The sequence below is a fragment of the Pocillopora damicornis genome, chromosome 10, assembly GCF_964200805.1.
Source record: "Pocillopora damicornis chromosome 10, jaPocDami1.2, whole genome shotgun sequence".
In the NCBI taxonomy this organism is placed as follows: domain Eukaryota; kingdom Metazoa; phylum Cnidaria; class Anthozoa; order Scleractinia; family Pocilloporidae; genus Pocillopora; species Pocillopora damicornis.
Genome location: NC_142679.1, coordinates 18,602,937 through 18,622,936, shown reverse-complemented (window position 1 = coordinate 18,622,936; position 20,000 = coordinate 18,602,937). Strand labels below are relative to the sequence as shown.

At 38.8% G+C, this 20,000-nt stretch overlaps 3 protein-coding genes and 1 long non-coding RNA gene across 7 annotated transcripts in view; 1 reads left to right on the top strand and 3 right to left on the bottom strand.

The window, feature by feature from the left end:
- Window positions 1–776: 776 nt before the first annotated feature.
- Window positions 777–5,749, top strand: LOC113674215 (disintegrin and metalloproteinase domain-containing protein 12). 2 transcript variants are annotated; one of them, XM_027190689.2, is made up of 2 exons: window positions 777–1,753; window positions 3,421–5,749. In XM_027190689.2, the coding sequence occupies exons 1-2, from the start codon at window positions 1,550–1,552 to the stop codon at window positions 5,635–5,637; spliced, it is 2,421 nt and encodes an 806-aa protein (XP_027046490.2). In that variant the 5' UTR covers window positions 777–1,549; the 3' UTR covers window positions 5,638–5,749. The 2 variants fall into 2 exon arrangements, with proteins under 2 accessions (XP_027046490.2, XP_027046489.2); XM_027190688.2 differs by lacking the exon at window positions 777–1,753 and adding an exon at window positions 2,183–2,637.
- Window positions 5,750–6,342: 593 nt separating this feature from the next.
- Window positions 6,343–12,267, bottom strand: LOC113674200 (cornifelin homolog). The gene is made up of 4 exons (XM_027190673.2): window positions 12,196–12,267; window positions 9,026–9,169; window positions 7,930–8,072; window positions 6,343–6,783 (listed from the first exon to the last, which is right to left on the bottom strand). Exons 2-4 carry the CDS (start codon window positions 9,135–9,137, stop codon window positions 6,691–6,693), a joined length of 348 nt encoding a protein of 115 aa, XP_027046474.1. The 5' UTR covers window positions 9,138–9,169; window positions 12,196–12,267; the 3' UTR covers window positions 6,343–6,690.
- A 3,320-nt stretch (window positions 12,268–15,587) lies between these two features.
- LOC113674197 (18S rRNA aminocarboxypropyltransferase) overlaps window positions 15,588–20,000 on the bottom strand; it is an 11,734-nt gene continuing 7,321 nt past the window's right edge. For all 3 annotated transcript variants that reach the window (XM_089183898.1, XM_089183899.1, XM_027190669.2), the window contains exons 4-7: window positions 18,450–18,519; window positions 17,054–17,163; window positions 16,159–16,216; window positions 15,588–16,051 (exon numbers count right to left, since the gene is read on the bottom strand). In XM_089183898.1, coding sequence (XP_089040024.1) covers window positions 15,676–16,051; window positions 16,159–16,216; window positions 17,054–17,163; window positions 18,450–18,519 — 614 coding nt within the window. In that variant the 3' untranslated portion in view covers window positions 15,588–15,675. The remainder of the gene's footprint in view (window positions 16,052–16,158; window positions 16,217–17,053; window positions 17,164–18,449; window positions 18,520–20,000) is intronic.
- LOC149039240 (uncharacterized) overlaps window positions 19,478–20,000 on the bottom strand; it is a 1,189-nt gene continuing 666 nt past the window's right edge. Inside the window, exon 2 of the long non-coding RNA XR_016180188.1 lies at window positions 19,478–19,626. This is a non-coding gene — a long non-coding RNA (uncharacterized LOC149039240). The remainder of the gene's footprint in view (window positions 19,627–20,000) is intronic.

Sequence of the window (20,000 nt, the reverse complement as noted above, 5' to 3'; positions counted from 1 at the left end):
TTGTCTTTTGCAATCTGTTTCTGGCTTTTCCATTCAGTAGCCATCCTTCCCTCGCTTTGGTTTATACATTCCTCTTTGAAGTATTTCTAAATAAGTAAAAAGTGTTACATTTCTTTCTGTTTCAATCACACGACTTTCCTTGTCATTTAGTTGAGAGAATTTGGTGTTAAGTCAAAATAACGTTGTCCACTTGATAATTGTGTGCACTGTTGATTCTTGTAGGCTGAATAGTGTCTCAAAAGTGCTAATAGAAGTTACATCTTCGCTGGGAGTAAAAAAGTTCGAGACAATTTTGTAAATCGCTAAAACGACACGATATAGGCCGATTGATATATAACAAACTCGAGAAACTATTGTACAAAATTGTTTCCAGGTGCGATGACTCTATTTTTTGACAGACAGTGCACGATGCTAAAAACCGGTCGACTGTGTTATGCCTCATCAGAAACATATGAATCGCAATTAAAAAATTATTGTATCTTTGTCGTTTTTCATCGGTCTTTCCTTGAATCTGTCTCGAATGTATGCCTGTCATTTTAGACGTGAAGCAATCTTGCCTGCAGCGAAGGAAAATCAACTTTATCCTTTCTGGGCAGCTACGATTGTGTTGCGTCGAGATTGAGAAGACGGCTCGTAGTGGCTTATCGCTAGCCATAATCTGAACAATAACAAATGATTATTCTCGAGTCGGTCCACGCCTAATTAGATTATGGGTCTCACACGGTGAATGAGTAACAGGTCATTAACGAACAATAAATGTGTTTTTATTGCTTCTTGAAAAAGGTGTGTGTAAGACCGAGATAACATCAATCACTAGCATGCGTATGATTTACACATTTGAAGTGATATTGCCAGCCTAGAAATCATTCACAGGATTCTTAGGGCATCTTTTCATGTCATGTTCGTTAAATGTTTGAATTGTTCATTCAAAAACAATAGACGGGATTAAGGCAGTCCAATTAGTGAGCGACATAAGTATAAACAAACAGTTGATATATATTGAGTTTTACGCGGAATCAACCACTTTGCACTTTGTGGTTCGTCGCCCTTTCATTTCGTCCTACTTTTACTGCTTCGAAGTGTTAGGATTTTTGACATAGAAGGGATGTGAGAAGAGTGCCCTGGTATGTTAAGGGCATAATTAATTGCGACTCAATCTTTAAACAGAAGAAATTACGACGTTTTTATGACCGCGTCTGTCACAAAGCGGCGAATGGTAAGAAAAAACATTTGATGTCAATAGTTTCCGGGCAGGCTCGCGCCCGATCATAACCGCAAAGTTTGAAATGTAAGCAAGCCAATATTTCCTTGATCATTGTGATGATGAAGATGGCCAGATTTTATAATTCGTTTCACGTTACGGAATATGTTTTGATGGCGACGAACAATTAACATAGGACATTTCTTCACGCCGGTGTTGACATTGATGACAAAGACTTAGTCCAAATATTATTATCTTGTTCGCGTTCATCCTCCTGGTTTTCCAAAGAGTTTACGATCGATTATCGCTTTAAGATCAGCTTTTCTTAAAGGCGATTCATCGGTGGATATGGCAAGGAGTTCTTTTCCGCTGTGGGTATTTTTTAACCTGCAACTTTGCGTGCAGTTCACGGGTGGCTCGAATGCTCCTGCTCACGATCAGACATGGATTACTGTTCGTCAAAACCATCAATATGTCTCACCTCGGCTGAGATATATCACTGAAGACAACCGAGCATGGAAAAGTGGAGGTTTAAGCGGCAGACAAAGAATGGTGAGTAATATTTTGCCGTTTTATTATTGCACGATATAAGACATGTATTAAACGTCGAATGGTACGGGTTGCACATTATTTAGGCAGACATATCCACCTAGGAGGGGCTTGAGGAAAACCGCTAGCCCTTGTGAATTAGATTACAACCTCGACGCCATCGAACGTGATTGTTGACAGTCTGATGGAGAATATTCAAGAAAGATCTACGGCTCAGAATCCTCTTATTCGAGCGTTAAATAAACCATTCACGCACGTTCGTGATCTCGAGGGGGTCTCCGGATCAGGTATTCTAACGTCGGAACCTATCTGAAATCAATCGGTTTACAAGCAGACAATTATCTATATTCCTTGAGATTTATTTTCATAAAGCTTAGCTTATGTGGCTTTCCGCAGGGGGAAGACATTAACTTGAATAGTGTCACGCGTGTTAAGATTAAACTGGAAATTGACTTCGTGGACTCGCCGAAATTGAAGAGGACATAAATAGCGTTTTGATCTGTGTTGGTCTGGCGGCTGTATCATGCTGTTTTCATTGTTTTCGTTTTGAGAGCTTGAGTAGGCTAAAGTGCGCTTTTGAGAAAAAGTACTGAAGTGCGAAAAAAACGCGACAGGCATGTGGGCAACATTCGAGATTATTTAATTTGAGCAGGAGACAACACAAAATCAAGACAAGGCACTTGAACAAGTGCATGTTCACAGCAATATATTTGTCGACCACTGGAAGTTTTGGATAAAATGTGAGCTTCTGTTCGCCTTGTTTACTTCTTCGCATTCATGTCAAATTTCTGCAAAAGTCTTCAAGGACTAATGTGTTTTAAGAGTGACGTTCACCCAAAAATGTAAACCAAATGGATCTCTGCTATCACGGGAAAAGAAAAAAAGAAGTACGTGAGAGTATCTTTCAACGAAATCCCATCATGAAGTGCATGTATTGCGTTACTTTAATCTTGTTTTCATCTCAAGAGTCAAAGAGTCAGAGAATGAATCTTTGGTCAGAGGCGTCGAACATTTCCTGAGACGTGCGAAGTTTCCGAAAATTTCCGAACTAGTACCGAAGAATTCAGGCACAACCTTCGCTCCTCTTCAGAAATCATGCGGGTTTCGGGAAAAGAAGGACTGTTCAAAAAGCCTTTTCTTTCCTCGGATTGCTACAAGCTTCTTTCGCTCTGCATAATTTTTGAGAATGGACAGTCGTGACATGCAAGTCAGAACCTACATTCGAATCTACTGATTAATTAGAGTTAATCATCAAAAGGGCCAAGCTAAAAATATTTTAATCCCTCTTGAAAAATCCCTCTTCAGATCTTATTATACCGAATTGATGCATGTCATCAGGCGAGCAAAGCTAAGCACAGTAATACAGATCAACGAAGAAGGAGTGTCTTTGTCGTCTTCGAAGCTATTCATTGTGTAGATATGAGAAGGACTGAGCTGCCAAATCTTGATTGCGCACAGATTTAGGATGGTTTTAAAGGGTTTCCACTTTAATCCTCGTGCTATGTATTGATGATTTTCCCTTACGTTGTTGCAACTTGACATAATATCCGCTTAAGACATTAAAACCTTCAAGTGTTTTTGCTATATTTAACTATAAAAAGGTGAAAAAGGCCTTAATCTAAAAAAAAAAAAATTAAAACATTAATTCTTCTGACATCTTTGTTTTGCAGATAGGAAAAAGAGACATAAAAGCAGAAATAACATTTGAAGCCTTTCAACAAAACTTCACACTCGACCTATATCAGAATCGTGGTCTATTTACCTCGCAGTACCTCGAAAGACACGAACACTTCAATGGCTCTGGAAACGACGCCGGAAAAAATGATCATTGTTTCTTTCACGGACTCGTCAGGGGTAGGGCAAAGTCGAGTGTGTCCCTGAGCACTTGTGAAGGTGTAGAGGGGCTGATATACGACGGTGAAACATCTTACTATATTGAACCTACGGACCGCTCCTTTCATTTGTTCTACAAGATAAAAGATCTTAGCCTGGTTGAATATAATCCGCGTGGTCAAAGGATAATTCAGGATAGCGGTATTCAAACGGTTAATACAGAAAGACAAGTTTCAGAAAGAAGAATTGGCAACGTCAAAACTCGAAGAAGAGTTCGTAAAAATGTCTTCACCGAGACCAAATATGTTGAAATGCTTATAATTAACGATCACAAGCAGTTTGAGGCTTGTGGGAAGAATTTGACAAAGACAAATTTGCGAGCCAAACAAATTGCAAATATAGTGGACGCCATTTTCAAGCCGTTGAATGTTCGTGTAGTATTGGTCGCCATAGAAACGTGGGACGTTTTGGACAAAGTCAAAGCGGACGCTAATGCCGATACATACTTGTCAAATTTAGTGAAATACAGACAAAAGAGACGGCGAAAATATCCGAGCGACGTAACAAAACTTTTGACGGGAGTGTCACTTAAAGATTCTGTTCGAGGCAAGGCTCATGTGATGACAATTTGCACAGATCAATCGGCAGGCGTGATCCAAGATTACAGCCGAAATGCAGCTTTTACTGCCAGTACATTTGCCCATGAACTAGGCCATGTGTTCGGCATGTATCACGATGAGGACCTACCTCGTTGCGTGTGTAAATCACCCAATTCGCGCGGTTGCGTTATGAGCGAGCATGTCGGCCGTGAACCAGCCACTGGCTTCAGTAACTGCAGTCTCAAAGGACTTTACGAAACACTATCGCGGGGCTTAGGATCATGCCTTTTTAATGTCCCTAGAACGTTGTACGGGGATCCTGTATGTGGAGACGGGATAGTTGGAGGGGACGAGGAGTGTGATTGTGGTACTGCACAAGAATGCGCTGCTAAGGGAAACGCCTGTTGTGATCATGTGACTTGCAAGCTGTACGCGCATGTGCAGTGTGCTGGGGGCCCTTGCTGTGAGAAGTGCATGTTTAAAAAGAGCGGAAGTGCTTGCAGGGAGACTGTGAACGAATGTGACATCCCAGAATTCTGTACTGGATCTTCTGGGAGTTGTCCTAAGGACGTCTTCGTTTACAATGGTTACTCTTGCGCCAATAACACGGCCTACTGTTACTCTGGGCAATGTTTAACCCACGACAGCCAATGTCAAGACCTGTGGGGCCGCGATGCCGTTTCTGGTCCAGATAAGTGCTATAATTACCACAACACGCGTGGCAACAAGTATGGGTTTTGCCATAAGACGAAGAAAGGAAAGTATCGACCGTGCAAGCTAAAGAACGCAAAATGTGGTAAACTATGGTGCCTTGCTAGCAATCAGTGGCCTATCATAGGTATACAAAGAGATGTAATGGGTTCCCAGTGGCCATTTCAAAGCAAGACAGTCACATGTAAAGGTACTAATTTACAAATGGGCGTGGATGTATCGGAGGCTGCGATGACCCTTGATGGAACAAAATGCACTGATGGAAAAGTGTGCCTGAACAGAAAATGTGTACCTATAAGAGCACTACTCGGAAAAGCGCTTCTATGTTCCAAGAACTGCTCTGGTAATGGTATATGTACTAACATCGGTATATGCTATTGTTTCAAACCTTGGACTGGGACTTCTTGTGATACCAAGCTCTCAGATATTAAACCAACGTCTATCACGAAGAAGCCCATCAAAACAATGCTGCAAAGTACTTCTGAAAAAACGCATTTGATCAGTACGAAACCGCGAACAATTGCGACGATGAAACCAGTTACAAATACAAGCCCGACTGGATTGCAAGCAGCAGAATTCACACAGGTTTACATCGCAGTCTCTGTGAGTTTTTTCGTTCTCGTCGTCGTCTTTGTTGCAGGACTTTGCAGTTATAACCGACGGTATAGGCACCGGAAATTTGTTGTGCTGAATAAGGACAAGAAACAAAGGGTTGAACCGCGACTTAAAGTTATCGTTATTTAAGAAAGTGTTTTAATATAAATATTTATTGCAAGAGGAGGCTTAAACAAACGTAATTTAAAAAGAATAAGTGTACATATATTTGTTTCACATTAAATTATTGGCGAAGTTTTCATTCAGTTTCATGTGGTATGTTTTCATGTACGCTGTCACTGCCGAAATTTGAACTTAGGTGACAAGGTTTTACAGACAGATTTTATTTGATTTAATTTGTGCAGTAGGACCGTCAGATAATCAAGTATGGACGGATCTGAGAGGGTGCGCCAGCGCGAGCAGTTACGTGGTTCCATGGCCCTGCATTCCCCTCCCCCCCAGATAAAATGCTGGTAGATCGCAAATTCCCCTCTCACCTCCCTATTACCATGCATTTATTCAGGTTCCCCTAACAGTTTGCCGGTACCCGTTTTAGTATAATTTAAACACGATTCCTAGGAAGACTAGGTAAAATGATATGATTTCGTATATAAATAAAGATTGATGATGATGATGACCCGTGTACACCCCTGAGGGAAGGGGGGGGGGCAAGTAGGGAAGGGGGGTTAAGAACTAACATCATTATGACCTGGCTGAAGCTTAAACACGACGACTCGATCCGAAGTCCGGTGGGCTAACATCTAGAGCACAGCATCTCCCTGTGGCAAGCTAGGCACGCTAATCGGGATGGAGACTTAAGATTTGAGCAAAAGTACAGCAACAAGCAACAGGACGAAAATATTAAAGCAGTTTATTAAGTACGGTTTTGTACTAGCTGGTTACAATTTTTCAATCGTGCTGAATATATAATCTCACGCACCAGCGTGGTACTGAAAAACCTACTGTAAACCACACGCACGTGCACTTGGCGCGTTATCAAAGAAAACAATACCAGCAAAAGAAATAAATGATTGTACCTAAAAAAAGCCTAAACAAAATCACGTCATGATCCACTACGACACACTTGGCACTAACTGAAAGAAGATCTAAAAACTAGATTGAAGAGGAAAACGCCTAAAAAAAGGTTACACAATATAAATGAAAGTGCATATCTCTGTCGCTGTCCTCCAGAAGAACTCCTCTCTATTTGCCGATGGCTTTGAGTTCACGATCCATCTGACACAGGGTACATTCCCCGCAAAATAAGATAGTGATTGCATCGTTGCAAAGGGATCCCTGCCGCAAAGAAAAAAATGTAATTTAGATAAGTAATGACTTTACATGCCTAATTAAAAAGAGATAGAAAGGAAGGAAGGAAGTAAAAAAGGAAGAAAGAAAGAAAGAAAAAAGGGAGTCAAGTGTCATCAATGTAGAGTCAAATGTTGAGCAAAGTCACTTTACAAAGAGACAAACTTAACGGTGATAGAGAACTTTAACTTTGGATTCATGTTTTTCGCGAAGTACTAAAATATTTTCTACCTCGTGAACTTTCACTGTACCCTTTTCGATCACAAAAGTTTTCACAATTATTGTTATCGGACTTAACTGAGACCTTTCCCGTATACGGTAAGCGATAACACTCACGTCTTTACCACTGAGTAACTTACGCCAAGACTTTTCCATGAATAAATACGACTATTGTGTCTCGCTTAATAACGCAGGTTCTCGTGCTTAATGTTTAACAATTGGAAAATCAACAACTCGTAGTCGTTCGTCTTAAGAAAGAGGAAAATAAACCAAAGGGGAGAGCAATCAACGCAGTAGGACGGAAAAGATAACGTGTTGGACACGGACCTTGAACTGACTTTGGCCCCCTCGGGGCGTAGTTCTTTAACCATTCACACCTTCACACCCTAACAACAGTATGCATATCCTCCGTACTGTTTCCTATACCTTTTCTAAGATTCTCACACGAAGAATTTGTTAAATAATCAAGAGCTTCTTTAGTTAGTAATTATTTCCTTTATTTGCGTGGCTTTTACGTTTGATTCAGAGGTGACATTATATGAAGGAGAAATTAGATGCTAGTCCCTCTTGCATGTATGATTGTCCCGGAGAGTCTAAGAAGTGGAAGTAATCTTCATCAAAGTCACAATTGACTCGGGTGGTGACTTCTGCTCTGGCTTAAGAAACGTCGCCTCAGCTGGAACACTTTAACAATGTTTAGGTGAAATAAGTCACAATCTGTTCAAAAACGTTCTCAACTTTACATAAAATATTATGCAATAGCTTCTTCAAAGTTCATCGGAGAGCTGTTCCAGTCTTTTTCTGCTTGGTAGATGAAAGTTTGTTATTGTTGCTGCTTTTGTTATTGAAATGATTCAGAAAAGGAGATATCAGCTGTTATATAGCGGGAGAAGTCTAAAGCGTTTAAGGACCCACCTCAATGTGCTGCTCAGCTCTGAGCTTGGCCCTCAGAGTGAACGGAGCAATCTCGTAGCAGCAACAGCCATAAGCGAACCCCTCACCCATACGGGTTGAGAGGCTGCACAACAAGCAGCAGGGGCAGCACCAGCCAAACAGGCCTGTACACAGACAAAAAAAACCAAACACATTCAATTTGTCAATCTCTGATCGTTTGGCCCGATCGTTCGGATGAAAGAAGCCATGGAAAACTTTAGTTGTTGATTGACAACTTGAGCGGCGTTCATTATCAGAGTCAAGTGTGAAATTGTTTGTTAGTTAGCATTGTAAGTCTGTTCGTGAGAACTGATTGGTCGGTCTTTTCCACAAGCCAAACTGTGATTAGAGTTTCCATGGTTACCAGTTTCCATGGTTACAATTTGTTACGAGTCAGCTTAGTCGTTTCCTACAACTGCTTAAGTGTTTTTCTACGTTGGTTTAAATGTTGGTTTGTTTGCGTAAAATAGCAAGAAAATATCTGCGTTAGGCGTTTTGTGAGATCTCCTGGGTTTTGATCGTAACTGAATGTGGGGATGGGCACGAACTGACCAACAGGTTGAGTATGAGCCGACATAAAATGAGTGAGAAACGTCCCTCGGTACGAAACGACGGGACACTGTTTCGATCCTTCGTTAAAATTAGGTCGTTCTATTCGGTTCGTCAGTGAAACTAATTATGACTAATATTCTTTGAAATAGTTATCTCACTCTGATGTCAGAAACCAAGAAATAACCAGGAGCCAATGGGCTCCTGAAATAACTTATGAAAACGTTACAACTTGCTACTTGACCGCCGAACGCATGTCGGCAAAATGGCAACTTAAGCTAGTAACACACTTGGCGATTTTAATTCGCCGATCCAACTAGCTAATTTAAACGCCGGCGAAAATCGTTGAAATCTGACATACCAAATTAAATCACCATCGCTGCACCGGACACATTTGGCGATTTTTGCTTTTCGCCGATCGCCGCGATCGGCGTATAAAATCGCCAAGTATATTATTGGCTTTTTTAGCCGCAAATTTAGTCGCCATGGCGATCAAAACTTTTCGCAGCTTATCACAGGTATAACTTACAGCCTCCAATATCATCAAAGCAGGAAAACAATCCAGAATTCCAGCCCCTCACAGCTTGAGTTTGTTGCACCACAATAGTTGTGCCAGGCTGGGTGGTCACTATCTGGGCCATTATGATCACTCCTTACAAAATCTAGTGGCTGACTGTAGAAAAGATGACAAACAGTATGTTGTTATCTCCGTTCACTCATCTCAAACCAAACTAAGCGCATAATCCAGCTAAAATTTCCCAGAATGTCTTGTGTGTGTTTCGTAAAGGAAAATAAACCGCTGCGAAATCTTTCCATTATCAAGTGAGTTCGTTACCGATTTGTGACATTCCCGAGTATGTAGGTGATCGAAACGATACTTCTACAACTGAATATTTCGCGAAATGATTTGTGTCACAAATCATCTTGCGAAATATATTGACCAGGTGATGTTGACCAGGTGATGAAAATGAGCATTTTGCTCTGCAAATTTAACTTTGCGATTCTGATAAATCCCTCAAAAGAAATTTGGGGAACGCGAAAAGGCTGAGCTCCCTTATATTTCCAAAACGGAGTCTGGGTCTTTAATTGCTCCCCTCCTTCCCCCTCCCTGCTTCGCAAAATTTAAGACGCAAGAGCCGTAAACACCAGTTCAATGTTTACATATTTGTATGCCGGTTCCGCTCAACTAAGATTAATGTTTAATCGCGTATCCGTCAAGAACATTCAAATTATTTCTTCATGTATAATTACTCCTCACAATAACTGTCAATCTTGTATCAGTAACAAAACCGTTTGCAACCCGAAAAAAAACGATTTTTCACAACTGCCGCAGTGAAATAGTAAGAAAAAGACGAACGGTAAGTAAAAGAAATACAAATGAAACCCCAAATGACGAAAACAACTGTCGTAGAGTCATCGACGCGACTGAAATTAGCTAATTATGAATTCGCACAAAATGCCCTGCAGCAGTAACTATTGAAACTAACCTAATCGACTGTGTTTTTAATTTAACTGGTGAAACGATGTCAAATTAGGCATTTTTGTAAATGGTCTTCGAGGCCGTTCTTTAAACCCAATTCTTTAATTTGTTGGATGACATCTTGTCATAACTCCATTAATGTTTAATGTTTAAGTTAACGTTTACAAGTGCACTTGAAGTGCTATCAAGATGTTTTCACTCTGGCGAAGGGCTACTAGTAGAAACAACTTAACGGTGACCAATTTACTATATCATTAACGCCTGTGTTGATTGAACCAAATTATATACTAAGGGGGTTCTCTGCTTTGACAATTCACAGAACGAAGCAAACTTTTCTTAGTTTTAAATAGATTCTATTCATCGCGATAAGCCATTGATGAAATATGCAAAATGCCATGTTTAAGTATCCAAGTGACATTTTTGAACGAGACTGGAGTGTTATCGCGTGCACATTACAGGTCATTTTGTTCCCCTCCAAGAATAATACCCTGCGAGTCTCGCAAAAAAGAAAAAAAAACCAAACAAAGAAAAAAACCAAACAAAGAAAAAAACCACATGCATTATTTTTCCGCAACTAGCGATGTTTCTTCTTAACAAACGTAAAAAGATCTTTAGCGATAACAAGATTACGAAAAACATTTCTTAATTAAACCCTCATTAAACATTCTGCGTAAGGCGACTGATGCGGTGGTGACGTCCTCAGAGAAATATTTGGCGAGCAGAACGGCTGTTCAATGCGGAAAAAAATTTAGCAAAACTTAACAAAAAAGGATGATGCTATCCTTAGTTCGCTTGGGTGTTATATGTAACGAGATCACCACTTGAATAAACCTCGAAAAGTCAAGAATTTCGGTAAAACATTTTTTGTTTATGGTTCTGGTTTCCATGGCGATTTGTAAAGAGTCAACAGATATAAGCCATTTAGCAATGACAGTAGCAAAGTCCACTGAACTGCAAAATACTGATTTGCTTCGAAAGTTTTCCTCAATATGTTTATACATTATAAGACGTCAAATTAAAATCTTTCGTCGAACAGTAAAATCTAGTTGCCAAGCGAGTGATGATATTTGAAAATATCGTGATGGGTTTTGAATAAGAAAAATAATGCTTTTCGTTTCTTTAGTTTCAATCAAATGAAATCAAATAGATTGGAAGCAAGTAGAGATCGCGGATAGCAGAAATTTGTTTTAGCCCATAAGCTGCCTTTTTCCTGTATTATTTAAGAGCGATCAACGAATAAAAAGTAAACTTAATTAGCAACCACACGGGTAGAGGTTGCGTTACAGCAGACCCTAGGACTTGATGGATATTGACATGATATGAATGTAGAATAGGTTGTAATGAATAATATTCAAAGAACACGAATTTCAATTTGACTACGGGTAGAAAATTTCATCCGGAAACAAATAAAATAAAAACATAAGTCCTAATCCCGATTCACATCAGTAAAACTAGATAAACGGGCAAATCGACTGTAGTCGGAGAGAACTTGATATTCACCTGTTTGGATAGCTGTTCTCAGTTTCTACTAAATTTTCATCACAAATGAAATTTTCCACTCTCTGGACCCGACAACATCGATATAAGAGTTGAAGTGACTTTCCGAAAACAATAGCAGAAAAAGGTTTGTTAAGAAGCCTTTAGCTACAATGTTACACGTCGTTATAAAATCATTCCTTTCGATCAGTAGGTGTTATTATATTACTGCTCAAACAAAAGCATAATGTAGAAACTTGTTACATGTTTACGACGCTGAAAATAAATATACACGAACAAAATGAACTAAAGATGCTCAGTTACAATCCTGCTACAAGCCACAACGCTCTGGGTAGATCTATATATTTGTTTGCAGCATCGAAAGGTTATTCTGACTTCGAGGAGTAATACAAACACACGACAAATATTAAGCGCGGAGATCATCAACGAAACATAACTGTAGCGACCAAGGCGAGGTATATACGTCCCAAAGACGCGTGTAAGTCAATGAATCGCTACTAAGAAACTTAAAAAAGCCCCAAAATTACTTAACACCGAGGTAAACCCCAAGCGTTTTTTTTTTCAGACAAAAGGCGTTGCTTAAAGCCGAGCTACGTGACGTTGTTGACAACCAGTATCGCAAATCTCTCACTGATTTTATGAAAGACGAAAATCCAGTTAAACCCGAGTTGGAGTTTTCCTCATTAGCAAGATCGATTAAAGGTACCTGTTAAATTTCCTACCTCAAAAAAATCGCGCAGAAACTCTCCTGAGAGAAAGCACACACCTCTGGATTCTCAAAGCAGTAATGGGAACAATTGGCCACGCCAAATATGCAAACATTCTAGCCTACTAGAGTTTCAATTTGCACGTGTGACGTCAGGGTAACCTAGGAAACGAAGACATCCATACGTAATATTTCAAGAACACCTAAAAATATGTGGTTTGGGCACAGGGAGACCACTCAATTTGTACGTGGTTAATAATTATTGACGTGAGATAAACAAAATCTACGAGAGTCATGAATAAAGCTCTGAACATTGCATATCAAAATTATATCTCGGTCTGAATATCTCAATAAAGTTAAATGAAATGTTAATCAACTCATTTTTTTTTCGCCTTCAAGGGCCATTTGAAATGTCTTTCTACGAAATTACTTTTAGCCGGAGGCTCTTAAGAGTAAACAGGGCAACAAAGCTTGCAACTTGGTGGCCGCCAGCCGCGACCTTCTCCACTTCAAAGTGGAGTTAACGCCAAACTACTGAAAATCTCTCCTAAATGCGACAGTTTTAGATCAATGAGGCGTTGCTTTATCTCTTGGCCAGGTTTGAGCTTTATCCCTCCAACATTTTCCGAGAAAATCAATGCTGAAATGATGAGAATAGCTTTCATAATCCGATCGGTGTCAAACTCAAATTACAGTGCAGCAACTTCCACTGAGTGGCAGCCCACCGCGGTTCAAAACCAAGGGTTTCAGCATAAGAGAAGGACCTTTCTCATATACGTAGTAAACCTAGAAATGGATAACTCGCTAAAATGGGTTTTTTTCAACACAGTAAGCGGTAAGACAAGAAGCGATGCACTGTGGAAGTAAGGTGAAGTATTTTTATAGAGAATTTCACTATATTTTTTAAATTCCTAAGAGAGGTCGAGAACATTCCCATACAAGCTCTTATAATTTTACCGTGACTCTTATATATAAACTGTGTTAGTCACACATTAATATTCCCGACTCTTATTTCGCAAGATGATCATCACACAACTGGAGCTCAGACCGCCTGGGGGCCACGTCAACAATTGTTAACCACGAACACATAGTGTGGTCTGCTTGTGGTTTGCTTGTGGTTTGAGGACAAAAGATTCCCTCGAAATCGTTTTTAAAAAACCCTAAAATCCGATATGGTGAGGCTAATTTGCTTCTTTGTCGTATCCTCTATATCTGCTATTACCTTTCTCTCGTACTGCTCTTAGTTTACATGCGAAATCGATCAACATCCGAAGAGGAATTTTTATTATCCTTGCATTAAACAAACTTGTTTACATATCTTTCAATACAAGATTAGCAATAAATAATTTCTCGTCTTCTTGTTTTCCATTTTCCTTGTGTAATTTCCGTTTCTGTGGATACAGTTTGAAGCATATTAGCCACGGTGTACATGTTTCAATCAAGACGTGAACGATACACATTTTTTCCTTTCAGGTGGCAATATCCACAATCACATAAATAAGGCTTTGTTGATATTAGTACGTGACCATAAAAATAGCCCGAAGGAAATTGCAATCACGAGTGATTGAGTTGCCATTAATCGGATCCTTGAGTTCTTGTACTTGATCTTGACATGAACAGTGCCAGTATCATTTATCATTTTCAATCCTAAATTACTAACAGGAAAAAAGAGTCTCCTGTCTGACTGGCTAGTCAAAATTGGGCGACGAGCGATCAACGTCTTCGCTCTGCTGCTCAAAGGTTCTAAAAATAGTTAACTTAATCTAAGAATTAGAAATATTGTATTCTTCTATCTCGGTGCTATATCAACAGCAAAGCATAATGATTATATTGGTGTAGACCAACATACTATGTGCATAATAGTCTGTTATAATGTGCAGTATTCGTGCATTTTATGCCGTGTGATACAATGAACAGGAACACGTTCTACAATATTCCCTTTCAAGATAAATTCCATCCCACCCACGCACGGCGTCGCCGTGCTGCAACGTCACGTTATTTACTTCGAGTTGTTTTTTTTGTGTATCGTTGAGGAATACTGTTAATTTTGAAGAAACTCGTTAAGTAACAATTTGACTGAGTAGACGAACACAAAAGAGATAGGACAAAACTACGTGGGGAACCAGGATACTATGGATCAAGAAAGATTAACGCAATTGCTCCTGCAGCCCCATTGAAATAGTCACGCAATGCGAACGTTCAAGCATTTCACTTTCTTAGTATCGAAAGAGTTGTGTCATATATATTCGGTTGGTCAAAAGATCGCCCAGCTTTAGTTAATTGCGACAGGAAACCCATACGAAACAAAAGTAAAATATTTAAGTCCGTTCCTTCAATTAATTGCTTGCGCATTCGAGCGGTTTATCAGCATAAAAATAACTCACCTAGGACTTACTGAGGCGACTTACACTCAAAACGCAAACGTGTCTCGTATTCTCACCATCTATCTATAGCCATCCTTGCACCCATTGGTTTAATTTGGGCCCTAGAATGTTTTACCCTCACTTTTGTCAAATATTTTTCAGTTTTATTGAAATTTAGGGTAGTTTCACGTGGTCCAAAAGAAAAGAAAAAAAACAAGAAACAAGAAAAAGAAGGTAGAAAAATTTCGGCACTTGGCTTCTGCCGAAGCCTCAAAGCGCACCATGCTGAATATCGTTGTACGAGAGTGTTCACGCTCACAGGGTTTTAATAAGTGCAAATAAGGTATTTGAAAAATTTATCCGAGTCAAGGGCTCCAGTCCTTGTTCAGTTTTAAAGCTGCACAACTTGTGAGGTAGTTCCTTTACTTCAAAGCTTACTACTGACGTAGGTTACTTAAAAACTTTCGTAAGCAGTAAGCTGCGATCACGTCTTACTGAATTTCATGATGCTCTCAAGGATTAAAAGTTACGGTGGAATCGTGACAGAGGAAGCGAAATAAAGGATGGCATTTTTTCCCGTTAGTACGTGGGAGGGAACATCGATGCGTAACAGAAGCCCGCAGAATTTCATGATACTCTCAAGGATTAAAAGTTACGGTGGAATCGTGACAGAGGAAGCGAAATAAAGGATGGCATTTTTTCCCGTTAGTACGTGGGAGGGAACATCGATGCGTAACAGAAGCCCGCAGAAAACCAGCCAAAATTTTCATCCAAACCGGAAAACCACCGACATAAGGGTGTCTAAGAATTTAACCAGAAAATAAGAACGACGAGCTAAGTTTCCCTTCGAACCGCAATATCGACTTAAAAATTGCTAAGAACTGAAAAATAACAGCCAAAAGTGACGATCAAGCCCAACTTGAGATGATAATAATAGATTTGACCCAAACAAAGAAATGAAAGCAAGATCGCGGGATACTTTTGTAGTACGCTACTTTTTGGTGCATACATTAATAATTCATGCGTCATGTTGCATCTGTACTGATCTCTTCTATTTTAGACATTTTATTAGTTTCAGGATTAAAGACACCATTGGTCCGTGAATTGCCAGCTTCGCAAATTTAAAACCGGTACTATCTATCATTCAAATGAAAAAGTTCGGTCCTTCTGGTTATTTCCAGCGTATCATCGCCAACGGGAGAGTCAACACTGTGATCATTTCCTGGCAAGTTTCCCTTGCCAAAACAATCCCCGAAATGTTCATCTTCAGCAGAACTAATACCGCACGACGCACCTTCAGTTCCGTCTCTTTCTAGTAATTGTCGATCTTCTGTTTCTTCTTGTCCGTTTTCTTTTCTAACAATACCAAAATTCAGTTCAGCCTTTTCATCTTCATCACTTTCGTGTCCATTCTCGATATCATCATCCGTTGCATCATCCGTATCCACATCGTCATCGTCAACGTCAACATCATCATCGTCGCTGTTACTGTTACTTGACTCATTTTCACTGTGAAGAAACGATTCATTGAATTTATCTCAAGGAATGCCGCTTCTGCTTGCAAAGCTAAATGATACGAGACACATTTACGCATCTTGAAACTTAAGCCAACAAACCTCAAAATGGGCCGATTTGGGTTAAAATGTTCCTTGGTCATATCAATGTCCATCAAATCTGGAAATGAAATGAGAAATACATTTGATGATAGATTATTTCTGCGGCAATGAATTAGACCTTTATTAGAGCATTAAAAAATAACATTCCCTTGGTTTAGGCCACCTTAATTGCTGATGGCATTTTTTTGACTTCAATATTTCTGTTTTACCCCTTTCTTAAATTTGGTAACCGTCTTGTATTTGTGTTTAATGCCTCCTAACAGTAACACTACGGAATCGTTCATTAAGATCATCAGATCATTAGGAAATGATTTCCAATCTGTCATTGTTAAACAAGTTCTCCTCATCACTACCAAAGGAAATGTATAGAAGGAGTATAGAGAACATAGATCCTGATGTTAAGGTGTTTTCATTGACAAAGGGAACATATCTTGATACTCCACCAAATTCTATGGCTGAAACATTCACCACTGAAGGTGAGGAGATGGGGAAAATTGAGCTCATCTAGTTCTCAGAAACAGCAAAGAAAGGAATGAATGACAGAATACAGGAGGAACAAGGCAATGACAGTTTTATTGACCCTTTAACTCCCAGATCAAATTTGTAATTCTCCTAACTGTCAACCATACAATTCTTATCATGTTAGTTCAGAGAATTTAGTTTTGGATCAACTATTTATCCCCAAATTGATATTTTTCTTTATTCTCATCACTTATCTGGTTGATATTGTATAGATATAGTAAGGAGAAATTCTTTCTTGGTCACTCATGGGAGTTAAAGAATCAATCCAGCAGAGTTCTTAGTCCATCTCACTAATCATGGAAAGTAAATATTAACAGAACAACCCTAAAACAAACAAAATATACGCAAAGGTAAGTTTTAAACGAGTAAAAACCTTGTGATGACTGAGCATTTTGTTCTTCTTCCATTTCTTCCAGCCATTTATCCTGAGCTTTCACAACATCTTTGCTGGATGAACAAGTAGCATAGCGGTCTAGCAGAGTCCTAACAAGTACACAACGATAGATTATCATCATTTACATCTTATCAAATTTCAAGAGCAAGCTTGATGAATCCAAACCTTATCACTTACAGCCATGTTTATCGAAAGGGGGTAAGTTTCTAAAGAAACTGTGGTGCTGCATCAGTTTCGAGCATAAGCCCTTCATCAGAAAACAGAGAACAGTTTGATAAATGAGAACATCATTAGCTTTCAGATGTAGAGAAAGAAAAAGCACACAAGAAACCTTATGAAGTGTTGTTGAATCTATAAACACAATTGAGCTTCTTCGTGGAAGTCAATCAGGTATAATCAACAATTATTCACCAAAGTGGGGATGAATAGCAACCACTGGATATTGACCAATCTGCAGAGTGGGGAGGTAAATATCCACCACTTCCAACCACATTGAGTTAAATTTTTGTTTCATATAAATATACCACACGGAAACCAAAGAATTACATGTAACCTATTTTTGTCAATATACCAAAAAATGGTCAGATATGCAACTTCTTGACATATGATTTTCTCTTTTCAACTGCTTGTCTCTTCAGCTGCTTGAAGGTGAATAATTCTTGGTGATCACTTTGGGATTGGCCAATCAGAGTACACAAAAATCATTATTCACCTGTGCATTATACTATTAATTATTACATAGATACTGATGAAATACCAGGATTTTTCCTTTTTACTTTTTTTCCATCGTGTGCAGTGAAGATACTATTTTTATCTGTCATGTGTGAGGATATTGGTGTTGCCATGGTTACTAACATGATTAGCCAATTACAAGAAATTTTGAAATTTCATTGTCTTTTAAGTAGGAATTTCATCAGTATCTACAAAATAAACAGACCATTACATGGCCACTTGGAGATATGAATTTTGTGTTCTCGTGCTGAAAGTCTCACAAGTGAGTGAAGCGAAAGAGTGAGAGATACTTTCAGCACTTGAAGATAAAATTCGTATCCATGCACAGCCATCTAATATCCTCTATTTATTCAATTCTGGTGGTTTCAGTAAAAAAAGAATGACATACATGTTTTCAGTCAAGAGTGTAACACTGGAAATAAATTTGCAAAAGGAGAATCTTGTCACAGTTTTCCTAGCGCTTCCCAAAGCCTGTTACTATTTATCACTTTCCAGTTTTCCTGAGAAATAAAAATCTAAACTTTCAAAATTTTTAATATTTAGTTCTGAAGATATCCTGAGCACCTCGGCTCTATAGGCCTTTATCAACACCAAAATTGCTGCACCAATAAAAAATATTGTCAAATGACTGCGTGTACTTTACCTATTCAATGCATAGAATGACGTCCCCCACTTAAAACGCTTCAACAGTGTAGAACCAAGATCTCGTTGCCCTTTAGTAATAATAAAAACAAAGGAATGTGTTTAAATTTACCCTTTTCCTTCTTCAAAATAACACTCAAGTCCTAAATTTGACTTGCAATAGAATCAGTAAAATCACACTAGCTAGAAAAATGAGAAACAGTCTTGGAAATTCCAGTAAGTTGATAGCAGACTACTTCTCTGAGTGCATCATTGAGGAAAGAGCTATATTTTACCTTTGAACCCTAACAGTGACTAATTTCTCATTACAATGCAACCACTGGATCACACAAGGGGGTTCTTGATCACATTTCATGTACAAATATTAGACAAATTCATGCATCATGTACATCAAAGAGAAAACTTCAAACTTCTCTCCTTGTGTGCATGATTTCAAAGAAATATTACAGCTTTCACAAAATGATAAAAGAAATTCACAGGTCCCATATATTTCCTGTGGCAAATCATGCCTCACACTGGTTCAAAAAATTCACTAATGACCCTTCGCTTTCTGTAATATTTACATGATACATATCAATTTTAGCCTTTATGATGCCTCATGTATAAACCCTTTGCCTGCCTCTCATAAAGGTTTCAAGAAGAAAGAAAATGAAAACCAAATTCTTGATTGTATAATTAATTCTCCCCGTTAGTACCTCAGATCATTTACTTACTATAGTTATTCGGTTATAAGGTGCACCATTTTTTTCAAGAAATTCCTAATTTCTACTAAAAATTACCACCAAAGTTTGGGTGCGTCTTAAAGGCAAATATTTTCCCGAAACAATTTTTTTGATCACAGTTACTGGTAATATTTCAAGCAAATAAAAGGACACACAGTGTTGGTCATTGACTTTAAAAATATGGTGGTTCTGAAAAGAACCGTTTGAGTTGTGTACTGCCTGGAGTCTACTCATCTTCGCTTTCACTGTCAGTGTTGAATTCGTTGTCTAGCTCATCGTCTGCATCCAGGACGGCTACAATTTTCAACTTGAAGTTGAGATCGTAAGAATGACGGCGAGTGTTTGGCATGATTGTGCTGAATGTAGACTTCGCAAGATAATGTTCACCAGGTGAAGTAAATCTGCGACTACTGATTTTGTTGATTGAATTGTTTTTATACTTTAAAACCATGTTTCCTGAGAGGGAAGGCTAAAAATTAATATGTACCAATAGGTTGTCATTAAATGTGTGACTTTTTTTGCCTTTTGTTTATCACTGTGATTAAATGTGTGACATCTTTCAGCTTTTGTTTATGTCTGTGACATTTTGCTTTTGTTTAATCAAGGCTTTTGTTTGTGTGCGTGGTCGTGTGTGCAACAATTCTGCTTTTGTTAATTAATGGTAAACTAAAATCAATATGCAACTTTTTCACTTTTTTGTAAGTTTATGAAAGAATTTACAATAAACTTGACCGATCTTTACTCCCCAAACAATGGTGCGCCTTATAACCAGGTATTTCAGTGATATTTTCAGTTTGAAAACATGCAATAATGACGTTGCTGAATTGGGG